The sequence below is a fragment of the Marmota monax genome, unplaced genomic scaffold (genome assembly GCF_021218885.2).
Source record: "Marmota monax isolate L192 unplaced genomic scaffold, Marmota_monax_Labrador192_F-V1.1 WCK01_AAM20220418_F8-fsc00099, whole genome shotgun sequence".
Classification (NCBI taxonomy): domain Eukaryota; kingdom Metazoa; phylum Chordata; class Mammalia; order Rodentia; family Sciuridae; genus Marmota; species Marmota monax.
In genome coordinates this window covers 6,850,896-6,870,599 of record NW_026692126.1, presented here as the reverse complement: position 1 = coordinate 6,870,599, position 19,704 = coordinate 6,850,896, and the positions used below count along the sequence as shown (strand labels likewise).

The 19,704-nt window shown below is 35.0% G+C and overlaps 1 protein-coding gene across 1 annotated transcript in view; it reads left to right on the top strand.

Moving 5' to 3' along the window:
* The window catches only part of Crb1 (crumbs cell polarity complex component 1), a 192,685-nt gene that overhangs the window by 59,918 nt on the left and 113,063 nt on the right, over positions 1–19,704 (top strand). The window contains exons 3-4 of the mRNA XM_058586069.1: positions 13,815–14,010; positions 15,547–15,686. Of these exons, the coding sequence (XP_058442052.1) occupies positions 13,815–14,010; positions 15,547–15,686 (336 nt within the window). The remainder of the gene's footprint in view (positions 1–13,814; positions 14,011–15,546; positions 15,687–19,704) is intronic.

Below are 19,704 nucleotides of genomic sequence, written 5' to 3'. Positions count from 1 at the left end.
CTAATTCTTGACAGGAATTAATTACTAGACAGAAATCTTCCAACACCATTCAAATGTCACTAAACCCACCAAACTAAGTGTTTGTATATTGTCACTGTTACTGGTTCCAATGGAGTGTCACATTACTTAAAACTTAATTCAGCTTTTTAAAAAATACTCCATTGTGTATATAGACCACATTTTTTAAAAAAATGTATATATCTGTTGGTGGATGCTGAATTTGTTCTCATATCTTGGTGATTGCAAATAGTGATGCAATGAATATGGGAATGCACATGTCTATTTGACATACTGATTTTATTTCCTTTCAATATATACTTAGTAGTGGGATCACTAGATCATATGATAATTCTATTTTTTATCTTTTGAAGAGTCTACATACTTTTTCCTAAAATGATCTCAGTAATTTACAATACCCCCAACACTGTGTTGGGTTTCCTTTTATCCACATCCTCCCAACAATTGTTATCTTGTGCCACAGTCTGGCTGGGCACACAATCACGAGCCACCACACAGCTTGTAGATTCAAACAGCAACTCTTTATTCCCGAACTCACACCAGCCGTCTATAATCACGTTCTGGGGAAATCCACGTTCTCTTCCCAAATCCACGTTCTCTGCCCAAAATCCACCTCCACTGGGCTTCTATCTCCAAAATATACTGTCTGAATCCCGTGAGAACTCAAGGGGAACTCAGGCAGCAGGATACGCCCTATTCCCAGCAGGAATAATCTTAAACCTTAAACCTGGAACCTAAACTGGGAACGCCCTAAACAAGATTATCTTAAAACCGGGAACACCCTAATCTGCCTTGGTCCTTGAGCAAGGTTAAGTACATTCAATGTCACTGCAACATGGGGTACGCTGGCAAGGAAATTGTCATACTTACTTGGCTAATGGCTCCCAGCAATCTTGCATCTTTTTTATATTAGTGAATATAACTCGTCGAAGGTGGTATCTCATTGGGGGTTTGAATTTGTATTTCTATGATGATTAGTAATGTCATACATATGTTGGTTGCTTGTGTTCTGCTGTTTGCAACAACACAAGTGAATCCAGAAACATTACGTCCTGTGAAATAAGACAGACACAGAGGGACAAATATCATATAATTTCACTAATACCTGGAATCTAAAAAAAATAGAACTCGTTGATGTAGGGAGTAGAATAGTGGTTATTAGAGGCTGGTGCTGGTGGCAGGGGATGGACAGGAAAAGAGAGATATTGATCAACTGGTATAAAGTTACAGCTGATAGGAGAAATAAGTTCTGTTATTCTGTTGCACAGTGACTATGGTCAATAGCAATGCATATTTTAAATATTCTCACCACAAATAAATGATATTTAAGTTGAGAGATATGCCAATTAGCCTAATTTGATCATTCCGCAGCGCATACACATATCAAGCCACCACACTATACTTCATAAATATAAATAATGATTTTTATCTAAATATAAAATAAAGTTTAAAAACATAACTTGGTTTCAATCTAGAATCAGTGGGCTTCCTGGGGCCTTACTGTCCAGGTCAGGACTGTTCCGGTTTCCCCATCGGCACATATGTCTTTCACCCCATTTCATCAATCTTCCCTGTAAGGATCAAAGTCTGACCTTGAAATCCACTTGGAAGGCAGGCTATAAGTTGGTGGGTGTCTGGTGCTAAAGTGTGATTAACAAATCCATAGTGGCAACCAGCTCTTATTTAATCTATCAGGAAAAGAAAATAATACTTTGTATTTATCTATTCTTTACAAAATTTCTGTTGATATGCTTTTATCTTATTAGTAGTACAACAAGGTAACAATTCGTTACCAGGTTCATCCTGCTCATGGTCTTCACATTTAGTCTCCATCCTCTCCATCCTTCTGAATCACACAAAATTATTCACTAAGGCCAATTCCTCCTGTTAACCATGTTTTTTGCTTTGTAGTATCTTTGGATTTCCCATCTATTTATAAGGAGGGTAATTTGCCCCATCTATGCCTCCTATATTTATCTGTTCCAACTTCTGCTCACCCATATCCTCTACTACCTTGTCTCATGTCTCTGAGACATCACTCACATTTTAGTGCTGCTTTCCCCTTACTCTGGCCATTCTTGTAGCTCTTTGTGACTTTAGGCTTTCAATTTGCTGCCTTCTTTTAACTTTCATGCTTATTCTTTATTTTTCTTTTTTATAACATATGTTAAACAATATGATGATTTCCAAAATATTCTTCAAAATTTGCATCAGAACAACCTTCTCAACATCACTTTGCTAATCTTACATATGCTGGAAATGTTTCTTTTGCAAAATAGACATATCCCTAGTATTTTTTGCCATAACATTTGCTCATGCTTCACCTATAACAATTCTTCAAACTCTGCTGTTTTGAAATCAAAGATGTCTTCTAAATTGAGTCCATCCATTCTATTCCCAGGGCCTTAGCACAGGTCCTCTTCATCTCTTGAGTGTAGTACTACTCTATAGCCTACCAAATTCTCTATATCTAGCCATTATCTTCTCCAGGTTAGTTTTTAACACCATCTTTGAAATAATCCTTCTAAATTGGATCTAAGCCACACTTTCTGAAGAACCATGAGAGCTCTGTACTACATAGAGAATAGTTGCAGCTTCTCATTGAAAACATTCCACAGTGTGTCCCTGACATTACGTTAATCTCTACACACCACTCTAAAGTATTCTATTTTCTTAATTCAATTATCTTCATTTTTTCATTGAAGTAGCTCGCTTTCTCCCTGGAACATCCTTTCCCACTTTACAACATCACTCTGAAGTTCTCCTCTACTTTCAACCTTGTTCAAATATTACCCCAACTCAAGGAACATTTCTGGATTTTCTCTCAGGGGAATAGTACTTTGACACTGCTGTGGGAGTGGTAGTCATTACTTCCACACTAGTCTGCACCTCTATTAAAGAGCTTCCCACATTTCATCCTGTTTTACTGATATCTAAATGTTCTTGCCTTCTCCTACTTAACTGTTAGTTCCTAAAGGACAAAATTACTGTCATATATTTATTCTCAAGTTAATTGATTTTTTTTAGTGTCTCATACACTTGTGCCAGTTTATTAAACATACACGAAAATCTCCTTGTTTATATATGTGCTATCATGTCCATTTTCTTTCATTAGTGGTTTGGGAATTAACTTTCAGTGTTTTAAATTTTTTGATGAAAATGAGAAATAAGTTTTTTAGTGTGTGTGGTGCTGGTTTGGTATTTATTTTGTTTCTTATGGTCCCTTTTAAAATATATATATCATTAAGATAGCATCTTTTATTTCCTACGGCTATTTCAATGTTGTGAATGGTAATTAAAAGGAAAATATATGAGATCAAATTAATGTTTTAGTCATTTAACTAAGGTATTCTGAAACAGTCTTATAATTGCAAAAAAACAGCTTGAAAAATTTTTAATAAATTTTAGCATTTTAATTTAATTGGATTGTAATGAATCCTTTCTGTGGTCTAGATTTAGGCATAAAGGATTTCAAGGGTGTATTCCAAATGTGACATGCAGTAAAATTCCATCAAAAGGCACTTTATCCTACAGTGAGTGCATTTATACTATGGGTTTTATCATTTTCCTCCTGGGGCTGATAACAGTCGGTGCTCTTTTCTCACTTTAACACTTGAAGTTCACAATAAGGCTGTTTCCTTGCCAAACCCTAACATAATGATGTTTCATCCTATATGACCATATTCTTCCCTTGTTTTCTAAGAGACCAAGTAAATTTCATTATTTCAGTGTTTTCAGGTGAGATAGATAAAATTTGATTTCAAACTAGAATTTAAATGAGAAACTCATAAAGCAGTAAGAATCAGGTCTATTTTTATCTGGTTAAGTTTTTCAGGTTCAAAAATGTGATTGTAGGCTTGCTCATCAATCCCCTACACAGTAGAATAGCCTGCATTCTGGTAGCTCATCAGTGGCTCTCAGCCCTGAACACTCATTAGCAATTACCCAGGGAGATCTGAAACAGAGATGTTCAGACTCTGCCTTCGGAGAGTTAAGTTTAATTGATGATTCTCATGTACAGCTAGGGCTGGGAGACAAAAATTAAGTTCATGTGAACTTAATTTGGAAACTTTCCTTGCACTACACAATCATTTAGACACAGGAAGGTTTGTTTACTTCATCGCCATCCCATGATTACCAATATTTGTGGCAGCTCAGGCCAATTAATTGGAATCCCAGAGAAGGTCGATAGAACCAAGGGAAAAGCCAAAGTTCAGACGGAAAGAAAAAGAGCATGAGCAATCAGCATGGATGCACTTGAGTGCTCCGACTCAACCTAGACCACCCCATGAATCCTGGAAACTGTATTACAATGACCTAGCCGCTGTGAGCTCCATCCAAATTTAGAGTGATCATAAAGAACTTGGCTTACAGGAAAAAGCCTGTGTTCCTCTGAGCAGCAAAGCAAGAAAAGGTAATAAATTTTAAAAGACAGAGAGGTAGGAGGGGAGAAAAAGAGCTGTAACACATGGAGAGGGTTCATACTGTGTGAATTCTCCTCTCCGCAACCCATTGTGCTTTGTGAGCTGTGATTCATGAACTACAGAAATGGGCTCACAGAGAGCCATGGAAGATGCTGGTGAGAATCTGCTGTGCCTAAGCAAAAACTCCAATTGGAGCTCAAAGTAAGCACCTGCAAACTTTCTTTAATGAAAAGAATATTAGCTCTGAGCACATGACTGCTCTTAGTTCAAATCTATGCAATGAATCATTCTGTAATGGAGGTCTTCCTCAAAGTTAACCAGATTGATTAACATGTATTTTTTCTCATTAAGATGTTTTGCAATATGAGAAAAACAGGACTGTGGAGGACAGGAAAGGCCAATTGATTGTATGATGAAGCAACTCTGCAGGAAAATACATTTTTTCCTCCATGATAAAATACATCTTTAGTATAAAAATGTACTTTTGGAAATAAGAGAAATATCACATTGCATTCACTTTTCATGCATAAGGCAGACCCATGTTGAGCTTTCAAGTAAAAGATAAGTCTCTATTTCAGAAACTAAAATATATGAAAACATTCTTTTTATTTTTTAAAAAAATCTATATTACTACATGGAGACTAGTTAGAAGGTTATTACAATAATTCAGGTGTAAAGTTTTAGGACCTGGCCTGGGACAGTGAACATATACATGAAGGCAAAGATTGGCATAAGAGAAGGAGCTTCACTTAGCATTTATCAAGGCAAGAATGTTTTTAGACTCATTTTATGCTAGGAAACACTAAAGTCTCTGTTTTGGTTTAAATATGAGACATCCTCCAAAAGCTCATGTGGGATACAATGCAAGAGAGTTTGGAAACAAAAATGATTGAGTTAGGAGAGCCTTAACCTAATCAGTGCATTAATCTATTTGAATGGTTAACTGGGTGATAACTACAAGCAGGTAGTGTGTGGCTAGAGGAGGTGGATCACTGGGGGTGTGACTTTGGGGTTAATATTCTGCCCCCAGTGACAGAGAGCTTTCTCTGCTTCTTGGTGGCCACATCCTAAGCAACTTTCCTCCACCACACTCTTCCATCCTGAGGTTCTGTTTCATCTCAGGCCCAGAGAAATGGAGTTGGCCATCTGAGACTGAGACCTCTGAAACCATGAGCCCCCAATGAACTTTTCCTCCTCTAAAATTGTTTTTGTCTGGTCTTTTGGTCATAGTAATGAAAATTCTGAACCAAATATCTCTTGGAAATAAAGGAAGGAAGGAAGGAAGGAAGGAAGGAAGGAAGGAAGGAAGTAGGAAGGAAGGAAGGAAGGAAGACTAAACCACCATTTCCAATTTAATGAACTTAAAATGTAGATAGATGGCTCTCCAGTTTAAACTGCATGAAACATACTTGGTGAGCTTATCATTAAATACATATTTTTATTCAATGGATCTGACATGCCTGAGACAGGAAAAAATTAATGAAAAATAGGTTTTATGTAAAGCAGCTATTTCTAGTAATAGTTCAGACATATGATAGTTTGAATTGTCCCTCCAAAGCTCATGTGTTGGAAACTTAATCACTAATGCAATAGTATTGAAATAATGTGGTGGTGGAAAGATAATAAAGACAGAGCCATCATGAACAGATTAGTGCCACAATCAGAAGGGCTTTGGGGAGCAGGTTCATATCCTCTAGTCTTCTACCATGTGAGGAAGAACAGTCCTCCATTCTGGACAAGGCAGCATTCAAGGCTCCATCTTGGAATCAGAGACAAGGCCCTAACCAAACACCACACCTGCTGGTGCCTAGATCTTGGACTTCTCAGCCTCCAGACTTTGAGAAATAAAACGTCTGTTCTTTACAAATTATCCAGTCTCAGGTATTTTATTATAGAAGCAAAGATGAAGTGTGATGCATGGTGTGGATTTTAAAAGCATTTTTGGATTCATTAAGTCAAATTATATATATATATATATATATATATATATATATATATATATATATATATGTGTGTGTGTGTGTGTGTGTGTGTGTGTGTGTGTGTGTGTTGCCTGCAATGGATCAGGCAATGTCCTATGTTCTGTAAATATAAGAGTAAAGAAAAAATTTTAAAATTCATTATATTCTAGAGAAAAGAGCTAAATAGGTACCAAATGAGTAAGTAATTGATAAAATACATAGTAGGCTGGTGTGATAACTACAGTAGAGAAAACTAAAACAAAAAAGGGGAAATAGCAATTTAACATTTGGTATAATGATCAAAGACAGCTTCACTGGACAGTGACTTGTGAATGAAGTTGTAAAGACATGAGAAAGAGAACCAGGGAATTGTTTTGTGGAACAGCATTCCAGGCAGAGGAACAGCAAATGTCAGAGGTTAAAGTATTTGGGAATAGCAATGAAATTGGTATGAGTAGGCAAGGAAGATAAAAGGCCGGAGAGAGAAAAGCTCAGACTGTGTGGGGCTTTGTAAACCATTGGAAGAACTGGCTTTGACCTAAGTGAGATGAGAACTTGCGGGGAGAGTTTGAGACTGGAATGATTATCTTACATTTTAACAGGATCACTCTGCTTATTACACTGAAGATTTAAAAGAGTGGTTAGGGTAGAATTACAGGGTCCAATGGAGATAACGGCAAGCAAAGGGACTACCTTAAGGGATAGAAGGAAAGAGAAATATCACATTTTAACAATAACATCCCTGCCTTAAAATTTAAGATAGAAATGAACACAGAAAGATCATGGATCATGTAAACTAAAGGCAGCATGCCTTTCCCTGCATGCTCTTCATTACCCTCTGATGTTCATGCATAGATTTTTCAGAACAGGTATGACCTTTGGAATATTTATAGCAAGAATACAGTCTTTTGTAGTAGTTTATATTAACCATATAATTAATTAATTAACAGTGTCTTTCATTTGCACAGGTGAAGCTTATGAGTAATAACTAAGTTACATGATGCTTATTCATTTAAAATTTCCTATCAGGACCTCTTTTTATTTCAGTAATATTTCATGTTCTTCTTGAGCCTTCTCCAATAGTCCACATCCATTCTGATACATAAGTCTAAGAGGTAAAATGTAGCCAACTGATACTGACTTCATAATGGCACTTCTCCAAAGCATAATTTGAACTTCAGTCAACTTGGAGATTTGAATCTGGGCTTGAAGTTCCATCTTTTCTAAGAATGTTTTGATTAATTAAATCACTTGAAGGCCTCCGTGGAAAATCATCTGGATAATTTAACAATCATTAAAAACAATGTGGGAAAAATAAAGCCATTATTTTATCAAAGGAAAATGGTTGCTTTCATATATGATCTTAATTATGAAATTGATCGTTCTTAAGGTGTGGTATAAAGAAAATAAGATATTTGTTCAGAACTAGAATGTTTTGAAATAGTCTCTATGAAGAGATTAAGTTAAGTGCTTTTGAAAAAGGTTTGTTGAATGAATGCACAAAATAAGAAATTGTAGTTACTCAGCAAATATTTATTCCTGCAATGCTCTGATCATTGCGCCAGACCTTGGAGACATAAAGATGTCTAAGACAAAACATGTCTTGACATAGTGTTCACAGTTTATTCAGGAAGCAGGCATGTAAACAAAACTTACAGTCTGTCTCATAATTTAATTATATTTCTTTTTAAATTTTATTTGTGCTGAGAAAGCACAAATAAAAGAGGCAGTAACATTGCTTGGGTCAGGAAATGCTTCATAGAGAAACTGGCTTATGACTTGAACAAAATCACGTTTTTCAGGAGAGAAAACTGAAACTTTTGTCCTCTGGCTACATAAATTGTTGTTGGTATTATTACTGTTTAAATAACATGTTGGATACGAAGGGAGAAGAACTGCAGAAATATTTTGGAAAGAGGTTGCTGTGGTCTGAATGTTTGTGCTGCACACACAAAATTTGAATGTCAACATTCTAACTACCAGAGTGAGGTATTAAGGAGGTGCTTAGGTCATGGGGGTGGGTCCCTCAGGAATGTCATGAGTGCCTTTTTGCAAGAGACATCAGAGAAAGCCTGTGCTCCTTCCAGCTTCAGCTCAAGGTGCTGTCCAGGAGCTGAACAACCAGTTTTCTTTCTGACATGCTACTGCTGTTTGTCTTAGTGCCTTTCCGTCTACCTGCAGGGTGTGTGTGCAGGTCTGAATGTGAAGGGGATGAGTAGAGAAATATATAGTGATATGAAAAACAGATGCAGAGGAAAAGAGAAGAATTTGGAAGAAGACAGGTATTACAGGCATCGAACACTGGCATATTCAACATAAAATGTAAATATTGTAATTTTCCCATAGTCTTCCCAAGAAACTTGGAAAATTAAAAAAGATTTAAAACATTCATAAAAATAGTGCTTTCTTTTTTTTCAAACAGCATCTTAGAGACTCTGAAATGGATTACTTTGACTTCTTAAACTTAGCATATACTATTTTATTATCTTCCTAGAGTTATAAAAAAGTATACACACACATGTATGTATACACACATACAAACTATAGTCAATAGATTGGGAAAGTCATACCCATTGACTTAGGAAAACAATAATATCAATGAAATGCTATGACATTTGTGAGGGGAGTAAAAGGGAAAGAATGACATGGTTGTCATTAGAGAAACATGGTTGGAGAAGAAGACTAAAGAATGCATACAGAGGAGAGAGGAGAAACAGTTCTCCAAATAGACAGCTGAACTCCAGAAAGTACCATTAGATACAAGGAGGTCTGAGAACCCCCTCCCTATGCTCTGCCCCAGGGTTGACAAAGGGGAGACATTCTTTCTTTTCCTTTCCAGAACTAGTTTCAGCCTCCACGAATACTTTGGAAAGATAGGTTGTAGCAGTCACGAACATCCCTTAACTTGTGGTGATAAAAGGAGCGTGCAAAAAGACATGACACAGCAAAGACTAGAAAAACCACCAGAAAGTGTTTAATATTGAAACCTGAGGTTGTTCCAGTTTTGTCTCTCAGTGAAAACAAAAGTGGTAGAAACAAAAGGATCTCATTAGTTGCAATAACATACAATAAAAATAGGTAAGTAAAATAATGATGAAATAATAAAGTATTAATTCTTATAAATATTAATGGGATAAGCATAAAATAACAAAAAAAATTGTTTTCTTTTTTAATTATAGAAATTTATTATTTATTCAGTTTTCCTAGATACGGATCATATAAAGTAACTACTATTGTCTATTATTTTTTATTTTTTAATTTGTTCTTTTTAGATATATATGACAGTAGAGTATATTTTGACATATTTTACATACGTGGAGTATAACTTCTTTTAATTAGGACCCCATTCTTGTAGTTGTACATGATGTGGAGTTTCACATCTATTCATATGGGAAAGAAAGTTATGTCTGATTCATTCTACTGTCTTTCCTATTCCTATCCCCCTTCTCTTCCCTTCATTCCCCTTTGTCTAATCCAATGAACTTCTATTCTTCCCTCTCCTCAATTATTATGTGTCACCATCACATCCACATATTAGAGAGAATAGTCAGCCTTTAGTTTTTCAGGACTGGCTTATTTCACTTAGCATGATATTTTCCAGTTCCTTCCATTTACCAGCAAATGTCATAATTTCATTCTTCATTATGGATGAGTAATATTCCATTGTGTATATATACTACATTTTCTTTATCCATTCATTTGTTGAAGGAAATTTAGGTTGGTTCCATAGCTTAGCTATTGTGAATTGAGCTGCTATAAACATTGATATGGCTGCATCCCTGTAATATGCTGTTTTTAAGTCCTTCGGGTGGATATGTACTGAGGAATGGGGTAACTGAATAAAGTGGTGGTTCCATTCAAGTTTCTTGAGGAATCTCCATAATGCTTTCCATAGTGCTTGCACCAAATTGCATTCCAACCAACAATGTATGAGTGAACTTTCCCCCCACATCCATGCCAACATTTATTGTTACTTGTATTCTTGATAATTGCCATTCTGATTGGAGTGAGATGGAATTTCAGTGTGGTTTTAATTTGCATTTCTCTAATTGCTAGAGATGTTGAACATTTTTTCATGTATTTATTGACTGATTGTATTTCTTCTTCTATGAAGTGCCTATTCAGTTCCTTTGCCCCTTTATTGATTGGGTCTTTTTGGGGTGGCAAAGATTTTTCTCCCATTCTATAGGCTTTCTTACACTCTATAGGCTTTCTCTTCATGTTCTTGATTGTCTTCTTTGCTATCAAGAGGCTTTTTAGTCTGGTACCATCCCATTTATTGATTCTTGATTTTACTTCTTGTGCTTCAAGAGCCTTATTGAGATGACATGATAAAGAATTGGGCCTACATTTTCTTCTAGTAGATTCAGGGTCTCTGGTCTAATGCCTAGGTACTTGATCCACTTTGATTTGAAATAAATCAATTTTATTACTTCATCAGATTTAATACATTAGGGATGTCACCTAGGTTTCATATATCCCTAAGAAAGAAAAATGATGCAACTAAAATATAATAAGATTAAGACATTGTTGACTATAAAGTGCATTCTGGTTTTAGATATGTTAAAAGTGAGGAATATTAGAAGTGACAAAATTCAGCACCAAGAGAATTCTGAGCTTATAAAGTCAGCTTTTAAATGGATTATTTTTAAGACAGCATTTTTTTAAATTTTTGGTATCTGTAAGAAATCTTATTGGCTAAAATCCCAAAGGTGTTACTAATGGAAATAAATTGCCTTAATTTCTCATAACATCTTGGTAAAGGTTACCATGATTATCTTACCTTATGAATGACAGCATGAAGTCACCCAGCTTCTCCTTGTATTCTAGGATATTAAAAAGACTGTAACTATGGTATGTAGGAAGAGAATCTACTGCATAAGTATGACTGCAATGGAAACTGAATGCTGCATTTCCTCTTTGGCCTGATATTTGTGTCACAGAATTGCACCGAAACTGTTATAATTGACATATGTAAAGAACCCAGAAACAGTGAGCATAATTCTTATTCAAAAGAAAAATAATATGCATAGAGTAGCAACTATATTAGGTGGAATTTGAAATTTAAGAAGATAACTCAAAGGCAGAGTTCAATTATTCCCAAAGCATGGGTTTTGCAGATAATAGAAAGGTATACAGTGGTTTATCAATGCCGTGCTGCTGTGCTACGTACTCAGCCGCTGTAATGAGTGATGAGGACAGCATCAGGGACGAGACCTGCTCCAGACTGATAGCATATAACACACACTATCTTGTGGCACAGAGTTTTAACATCAATCTCTAATTGCCAAAAGGTACATATTGAAGGACAAAAATGTCTAAATGCTTATCAGAAGTTTAGGACACAATCATTCAGAAACAATGATTTGTTTTAAATGTTTGACAAAGCAATCAATTTGATTTCAAGTCTTTTGATTTAGAGGGGGCCCAGGCTTGCAGAGGCATTGAGAAGCTCTGACCTGGTATATCTGCTTGTCTTCCAGGAAAAATGGTAGATTATTCCCTTGCTGTGATAATCCTATTTTTCATTTAAATTCAATAAGCATCTTCTGTGTTCAAGAATATGTGCTAAATGCTACAGATATGAGTGTTAAAGAATAAAGACCGACTTCAAAGTGCTTAGCATTTATAGATAAAATGGACAAAAAAGCAACTGTAATACTATAATATAGACGTTTCTATCATAGGGAATTTTGAGAGTACAGTGGATGAACATCAGTGCCAGATAGAAGCCATTAAGTACTCATGTCATACTCAAACTCAATCTCTGGAAACTAATTGGACTGGTTTGGAGAAGTAGGGAACAAGGAGTGGGCATCACAAGTCAGGGGGCCTCTGTGATCGGCGAGAGGCGTAAGAGACAGGGGAGATGCAAGCACATGGTGTGGATGACACTGGCTAGTTCTCATCTTTGAGAAGTTCCTACTACATTACAAGGCAATTGTGCGTTATTCTGGAGATGCTGGAAGGGGAGCTATATAAAAAGTTTAAGCAGACATCGATATCCTCAGATTTGTCTTCCTATAGAAGTGTACTATATAGAAGTACCGAGAGTGATTTCAAAGAGGGAAGCCAGTAGTAGTGAGACCAGTGAGAGATGCTGAGGGTCAGTAAGGTCTCAGCAAATGAACACGACCCCAAATGCTATGGCACAAGTTTCAATTTTTACTGAAATAAATTTGATTTTTAAGCTCTCTTTATTCTAAAAAAACAATCAAATTTAATGTGCTGGCATCCTTTTCATCTTGGCTGCTGGTAGACTCTGTGAATGGTAGATGGTGACAGAACAGCCTACTGCCGTTTCTTTTAAGAAAAAAGGGCAAAACCAATCAAACTACTTCTGAGCTATTTGAAAATCCCTCAGTAACATTTCAATACATAATTTATTATCCTGGATTATAGGCACGGAAATAAAATGAGAAATATGGATATACCTCGTTTGGTGTCTTTTAAAGCCTGTGAATTTGATTATTGTGTATATCAAATACCAGTTGAAAGATTTAGTAAGACTGGTTTTATCTTAATATCACTTCTACTTTTGTAAATCTTAAACTATTTAGCAAGTAATCACCTACGATTTGGGAGAAGGGATAAATACTGATTTCTTTTCTTGTAACAATACTACCTTGAAATGAGTGGGTTCTCATGATGCCGCTAATTATATTAAATCACAATTTAATTTTATATTTAAAAGTTGTATTTTACAACAACATAATAGGAAAATATTTAAAATGTCTATGAAAAAGGAGCACTTAAGCAAATAATTGTACAACATATTTGAAGGATAGATTTTTGTGGACAGACAAGTCTTTTTTTTCTTTTTTTCTAGCAAATACTTAGTATGCACCAGTTATTGTTATAAACACTTCAGAATACACTTAATTACAATAATAATCCTATGATTTGGTTACAAAGATTTTTCCCATTTTTCAAAGGAGGAAACTGAAATATGGGAAGGCTAAGAAACTTACCCAATGTTCCACAGCTAATAATTGGCTGTGCTGATTTCAACCAAAGCTATCTGGTTTGAAGTCCCAGTTTTCATCCACTATTCTAGATGAGACCTAACTAAGCTTTTTGAAAATAATGAAAAAAAAATTGACCAGTCCAATTTAGGCTTCCAATAAAAGTGTCATTTATAATAACTTTGTTCTAAAAATGACTTATTTGTTTCCACAGACTAAAATCCCACAAGCTGTTGTATGCAGTAATTTGTAAGTAACAGCTGCTCTGCTGTGTGCAACTTCCCACAAGCACACCAAAGTTAATATCAATTAGGATTAAGGAAGAAAATTATTTTGGGTGACATAACATTTGACAAGTGCTTTAATAAATAAAGCATCGTTAAATAGCTAAAATATTTTCACTTTGCTAAAACTTTTCTGTTTTTCTGTGCTAATTTTTTTCAAAGGTGTGAACTGTGAATTGGAAATTGATGAATGTTGGTCCCAGCCCTGTCTAAATGGTGCAACTTGTCAGGATGCTCTGGGAGCATATTTCTGTGACTGTGCCCCTGGGTTTCTAGGGGACCACTGTGAGCTCAACTTTGATGAATGTGCGAGTCAGCCGTGTCTCCATGGAGGGCTGTGCATGGATGGAGGAAACAGGTATGTCTGCTGCTGTAGCTGGGCGAATGGCTTAGAGAGACGGAGAACTATTGTACCACTCTGGTCAATTTGAAGATCTCATGCCCTCAGCTTAAAGATTTTACATTGCATTATACTTTCTATGATAAAAATTGTAGTATTCAGATTTTACGAAAACGTGTTTGTTGGAGGTCATTTTGTTCCTGAGCGAGGAGCTTTCAAATTCACTCGTTATAGTTTGAAATTGCTTATGCTAAGGAAAAGGAACAAATTTTCAATTCCTGGAAGTAGACCTGTCATAAATAGGGAAGATATAAAAACTAAGCTAGGAATTATTAAAAATGTGAATGTGAGATTTTATGTATACGACACAATAACTTTTAATAGCATTGCACTTAAAATCATCTTGTTTGATCTTTCAACAGAACAAGATGAATATTTATGTTCTTATATTACACAAAGAAATCTAAAGTGTATGGAAGTTAGAAGATTCACACAGAATCCAGTTTCCCTTTAGTTAGTAATAAGGCATAATTTATTCCAAATCTAATTTCAAAGTAAATGACACTCGAAGGGAGAATGATATAAGACACAGGTGTTTCAAATATATTTATCAAAATAATAGGATTTCAAAAACAGTGTTGTGTTCTCAGCTATTCCTTCCTCAATCCTCCACTTATCTAGGTGTAAAAAACTCAGTTTATATAGTACTAAATTATATATATATTGCTAATGGCAATTGAATACAAGGGGCTCTTAACCACAAAACCAAATCTCCAGCTTTTTTTTTTTTTTTAATTTTGACACAGGGTTTCACGAAATTGCTTAGGTCCTCACTAAGTTGCTGAGGATGGCCTTGAATTTGCTATCCTCCTACCTCAGCTTCTCAAGTTTCCAGGATTATAGATAGGCACCATCATGCCCAGCTTATAATAATAAATTTTTTAAATGATCTTGCCTAAATTAAAGCCATCATCTTAACCTTCCCCACTAGATTTGTATTTGTGTATTAGATATTCTCACTCAATCAATGAAATAGCAAGATTTAAATATTCTTGCAACCTGAGAGAGAGAGAGAGAGAGAGAGAGAGAGAGAATATTACAAGTCACAAAGTATTTAATGAGGACTTTTTCCTGAGTTTTTCATTATTTATTGTTTTATTTTTTATAAGGGAAAATCATTCTCTATTGCCTTCAAAAATATTAACGATTTTTCTTAATACTATTTAATAGTAATTTACTCAGTATCTCAGTACCTCTTTATGTGTACACTTAGTTATCACAATAACCCTGTGGCATAAGTATTATTGTCTTCAACTTATGGATGAAACTTAAGTAAATATTCATAGTTTCCAAATAACTTTGCATGAATAATTTTTAAAAAGATAACAATAAGACATCACTCAGGTCTAGAGAGATAATTCCCCCAGAGTTTTTGGGATAAGTATAAAGACTGTGTCATGGGTCTCAGGTTGATGAAAAAATGAAAAGACAGAATAAAGATATTTGATTTCAGTATGACTAAGAAATGACATGAAAATTTCATTTACTCTCCAGATATAGCTGTAACTGCACAGGTAGTGGATTCACAGGGACACACTGTGAGACCTTGATGCCTCTTTGTTGGTCAAAACCTTGTCACCATAATGCTACCTGTGAGGACAGTGTTGACAATTACATTTGTCACTGCTGGCCTGGTAAGTGACAAAATACCTTCCACCAGTTTTTTTTTTTCTCTTAGCATAGAAAAAAATGCCTATGAAATGAAACTAAAAATCGTTGTTGTTAAATGTTGTAAGTGAAATTTTTCTTCTAGTTTTATTCTTCAGGGCTCATACATATTTACTGCTATACTACACATTATCCAAAGTGGGTGACTAAGTTATCCAAAGATTAGAGCCCTCTAGAGGAAGCAGAGGGGGAAAAATCAATGGAAAGATTCAATTCAGCATAGTTTTCAGGGAGAAAGCTTCACTAGAAGATGATTTATTTTCTTTTAGGACTTTCTTTTAGACATCAGGAATATATAGGAACCTGTCAAACAATGTTAAAACACTAGAAGCTTGTTTTATACTGAATTAAATTAGTCAACCTCATAATGAACATGTGTCAGAAATTTCCTCAATTGCCATGTGACTTTGGACAAATTACTTAACTGATCTGAGCCTCAGTTTCCTCATTTTATAAAAATGGAGGTGTTGGTAATAATATCAACTTCATAGAGTTGTTTTGGAGAGAAATGCAGTAATGTATATAAAGCTCCTATCTGAGCCTCTACCATAGAAGACACACAATAAATGTTAACTAGATAACAAAATTAGGTTCACCATTCTAGGTCCTATGGCTAGCACCTAGTGGTCCATTGCTTACTTAAGGAAAGAACAAAGAATGGAAGAAGGAAAGAAATATGAAAGAGTGTCACACACAGGAAAGAACATATTCAATTGTGGACTTTGAGTAATTGCTCACAATGTTGGCTTAGGGAGGGCTGGTGGTAAAGAAAAGCTGGGAATAAGGTTGAAGCCAGATGACAAAGCCACTTGCAAATCATGGGGCAGGGAAGTTACATAATCTGTGAATTTAAAAAGAGCCCTCTGGCAGCCTAGTGAAGTTGGTTGAAGGAAGTACAACTACAGGCCGGGAATTAGTGAGAGGACTGGGCAGGAGTTTAAACAGAGCTGAGTCTGTTTGCTAGAACACAGAGCAGTGGTGAGGTGAAGATGAGGGACTGGGTGGGCAGGAAGTCATGCAGGAGGTTAAATGATGGACAGATTTAGGACAGTTCTGCCTTTGAGTTTCTCTTAGGTCACTTGCATGGATGGCAGTTTGGACTAGATAGACAATTCAGAACATCTTTGTACCCTATTCTCACTGCTGTGTATAAAGAAAAGATTGAGTACCACAAACTAATCTAAGAAAAGATCATTCCTTTGGATCATGAAACACTGCCACAGACTGCAATGGCAAGAATCTACTGTGATAATTACCTAGAGTCCTCATTTCAAAAGTAATTAATTATGAGAAGTGTCAGTCACCTTAAATGCTTACCTTACAAGTTTTCTTGATACCCAGATGTGATCAGATGTGTTAAAACAAACCAACCTAATATAGGAACCCTGGGGGCTTGATTTGGTATTAGATTGCTTCTTTGCACAGAGTTCTATCGAAAAACTTGTTTAAACTATTGAACGTAGTCTTGACTGAAGGAGTCTATTTATATCTGTGGTTAAGCAGAATAGAAAATAAAATCCCCACAGGGCCTCAGTGGTGGAGACAGGAATGGCAAAAGTATAAATCAGAAGCTTCTGAATGTTCAAGTTGGGAATGAGATAATGCATGAGCTGGAAAAGCAGAAAAGGATTTATGATGAGTCTAAATTACTTCCTAACCTGGCCTATGTACAGATCTTGAGTCTTAGAATGAAAAGGAAATTGAAAATAGTCCAAAATCCACTGAAGCACAACAAATAACAGTTTATAAAAACTTGCTGTGAAAATTATCATTTACTGAATATTTGTATATCCTTAAGTATGAAATCAATTATTTTGAAAGTAGACATTTAAATTTAAAAATTCTGAGGACTCTTTAGCAGGAGCATCACAATAAGGGATTGTGAGATCATGATCTCACATGTTCTTTTAGTTTCTTTTCTCAACTATGTTTCTTCTTCAGATAGCTGAGAAAGGATCCCAGGGTCACATGTAACATATATATTATGCTGTTGAGCAATAGATTTATGTTGTGGTTATTATTTGACATATGACCCCATTCAGGTTTTTACTAAAGTTTCAAAATGAGCAATCCCATTAGCTTCTTATCATTTGCTTAATAGTAGTCCATTCTCTGGTTTATGTGGTAAACCAGAATTATAATCTAAATTCTTATTTTCAATGATTAATTGGTACTGTTTTATGCTTTTTCAGGCATTGGTTAAAATCCACTGTTTACATCTTGCTCAGCATTGGAAGAGTAAATAAAATAAGTACAGTCTCTGTTGTGGTAGAGTGTATAGTTGGTTGAGAAAGGCAGCCATGTATACAAATAAATACATAACTAAAGATTATTAAAGGAGCAATAAAAGAAAAGGATTTAGTGATATGAAAGAAAACAGAGAAACTTATTTAGATCTGTCCATGAGGGCAAGTTATTCTGAGAAAGTAATACAAGACAAAGTCTGAAAATTGGGTAAGAGTTGGCCACACAAAGGCTTGGAGAAGAATTTTCTAGAGGAGAGAAGAACACCGTTATGAAGGCCATAGGGTAGAAGACATTCCCTGGGAGGAAGGAGGAGAATGGGATTAGGTAGAAATATTGAAATGGAAAGGGTTCAGGTAATAAGTGCATTCTTAGGTCATAGTAAGTTTTTTGATTTTATCCTATGTGAAATGGGAAGTCATTGTTTAATTTTAAAGTAAAAAAATACTATAACTTATAAATTTTATAATTTTTAATTATAAATTTTGTTTTAAAATCATATTTCTCAGCAGACTTAAGTGACATTATAGAGGCTTTTAGGTGTATGGTAGGTTTAATTATATTCCTTTAAGAACTTTATACAGCTGTCTTGCTGTCTTGCAAAATAGCTGATATTATTTTATTATCCATCAGCATTATATTAGCATTCCAGTAAATTTTTATTTGGGAAATAGCACTACACATAACATATAAGTACTTTAAAATCAATAAGAAAACCAGCCTAAAAATTAGGAAAAAGATATATAATGTTACTTGAGTCAATAAACAACCAAAAAAATGTTAAATTCAATAGTAATTGGAAAAATGTTAACTAAAGTAAGATATTATTTTTTGTCCAACTTACTAATGACAAATTTTATATTTGCTGATAACTAATGTTTCCAAGGGTTTGGAGTCCTATATGTATTCATCTACTTGCTAGTTGGTAACACATAAGTGGTACAACTACTCTAGAAGCATTTGTCAATCTGTACTTAAATAAAATTGTACATAGCTTATGACCTAGAATTTCTGCTTTTAGGCCTAAACCCTAGAGTTTTGCTTAAACACTTACACATACGTCATATGTAATGATATTCATTGAAAAATTTTAATAGTAAGACTGCATTAAAACCAATAAAAGGATGATTATGGCACATTCACGTTTTGGAGTAGTCGGAAATAGTTTAAAACTATGAGTTAGATCTCTCTTACTAACATGGATTCTGCAAGGGAATGAAAAAAGCAAGTTTCCAAATATAGTACAATTTGAGCTTGGTTAAAACATACACACCCACACAATAGAACTATATATGTAATTTACTTTTCTTTCTCACTGAATATTAGGAAATAACTATTTACCCTACTTTTGAATTTTAAAATAATAATTTGGGGTTGGCTATGTGGATACTTCTGATTTTTAAGTAATTCTCTATACAATTTTTTTCTTGATAAAAACACATCAATTAGAATACTTGTTAAATTCAAGTAAATGAATGGTGTTTTATTCATTTAATTAAATGTTCAGATTAAATCAAGATTACCCTGAAGTCCCATTTTATTTCAGTCTTTATTAATCAAATCTTTTTTTAAAAAAAAATTGGCCAAATTAAGCAAGTGATTCCATTGCTACTGATATTTATTTCCACGTAAACCTCCTCTTACCCGATTCCCCTGGCTAGCTCTTTGAGCATTGGCACCTTGCTAATTGGCGCCAGCACAGTGGTCAGCCTCTTTTCAGGCATATGCTCTATGATTTAA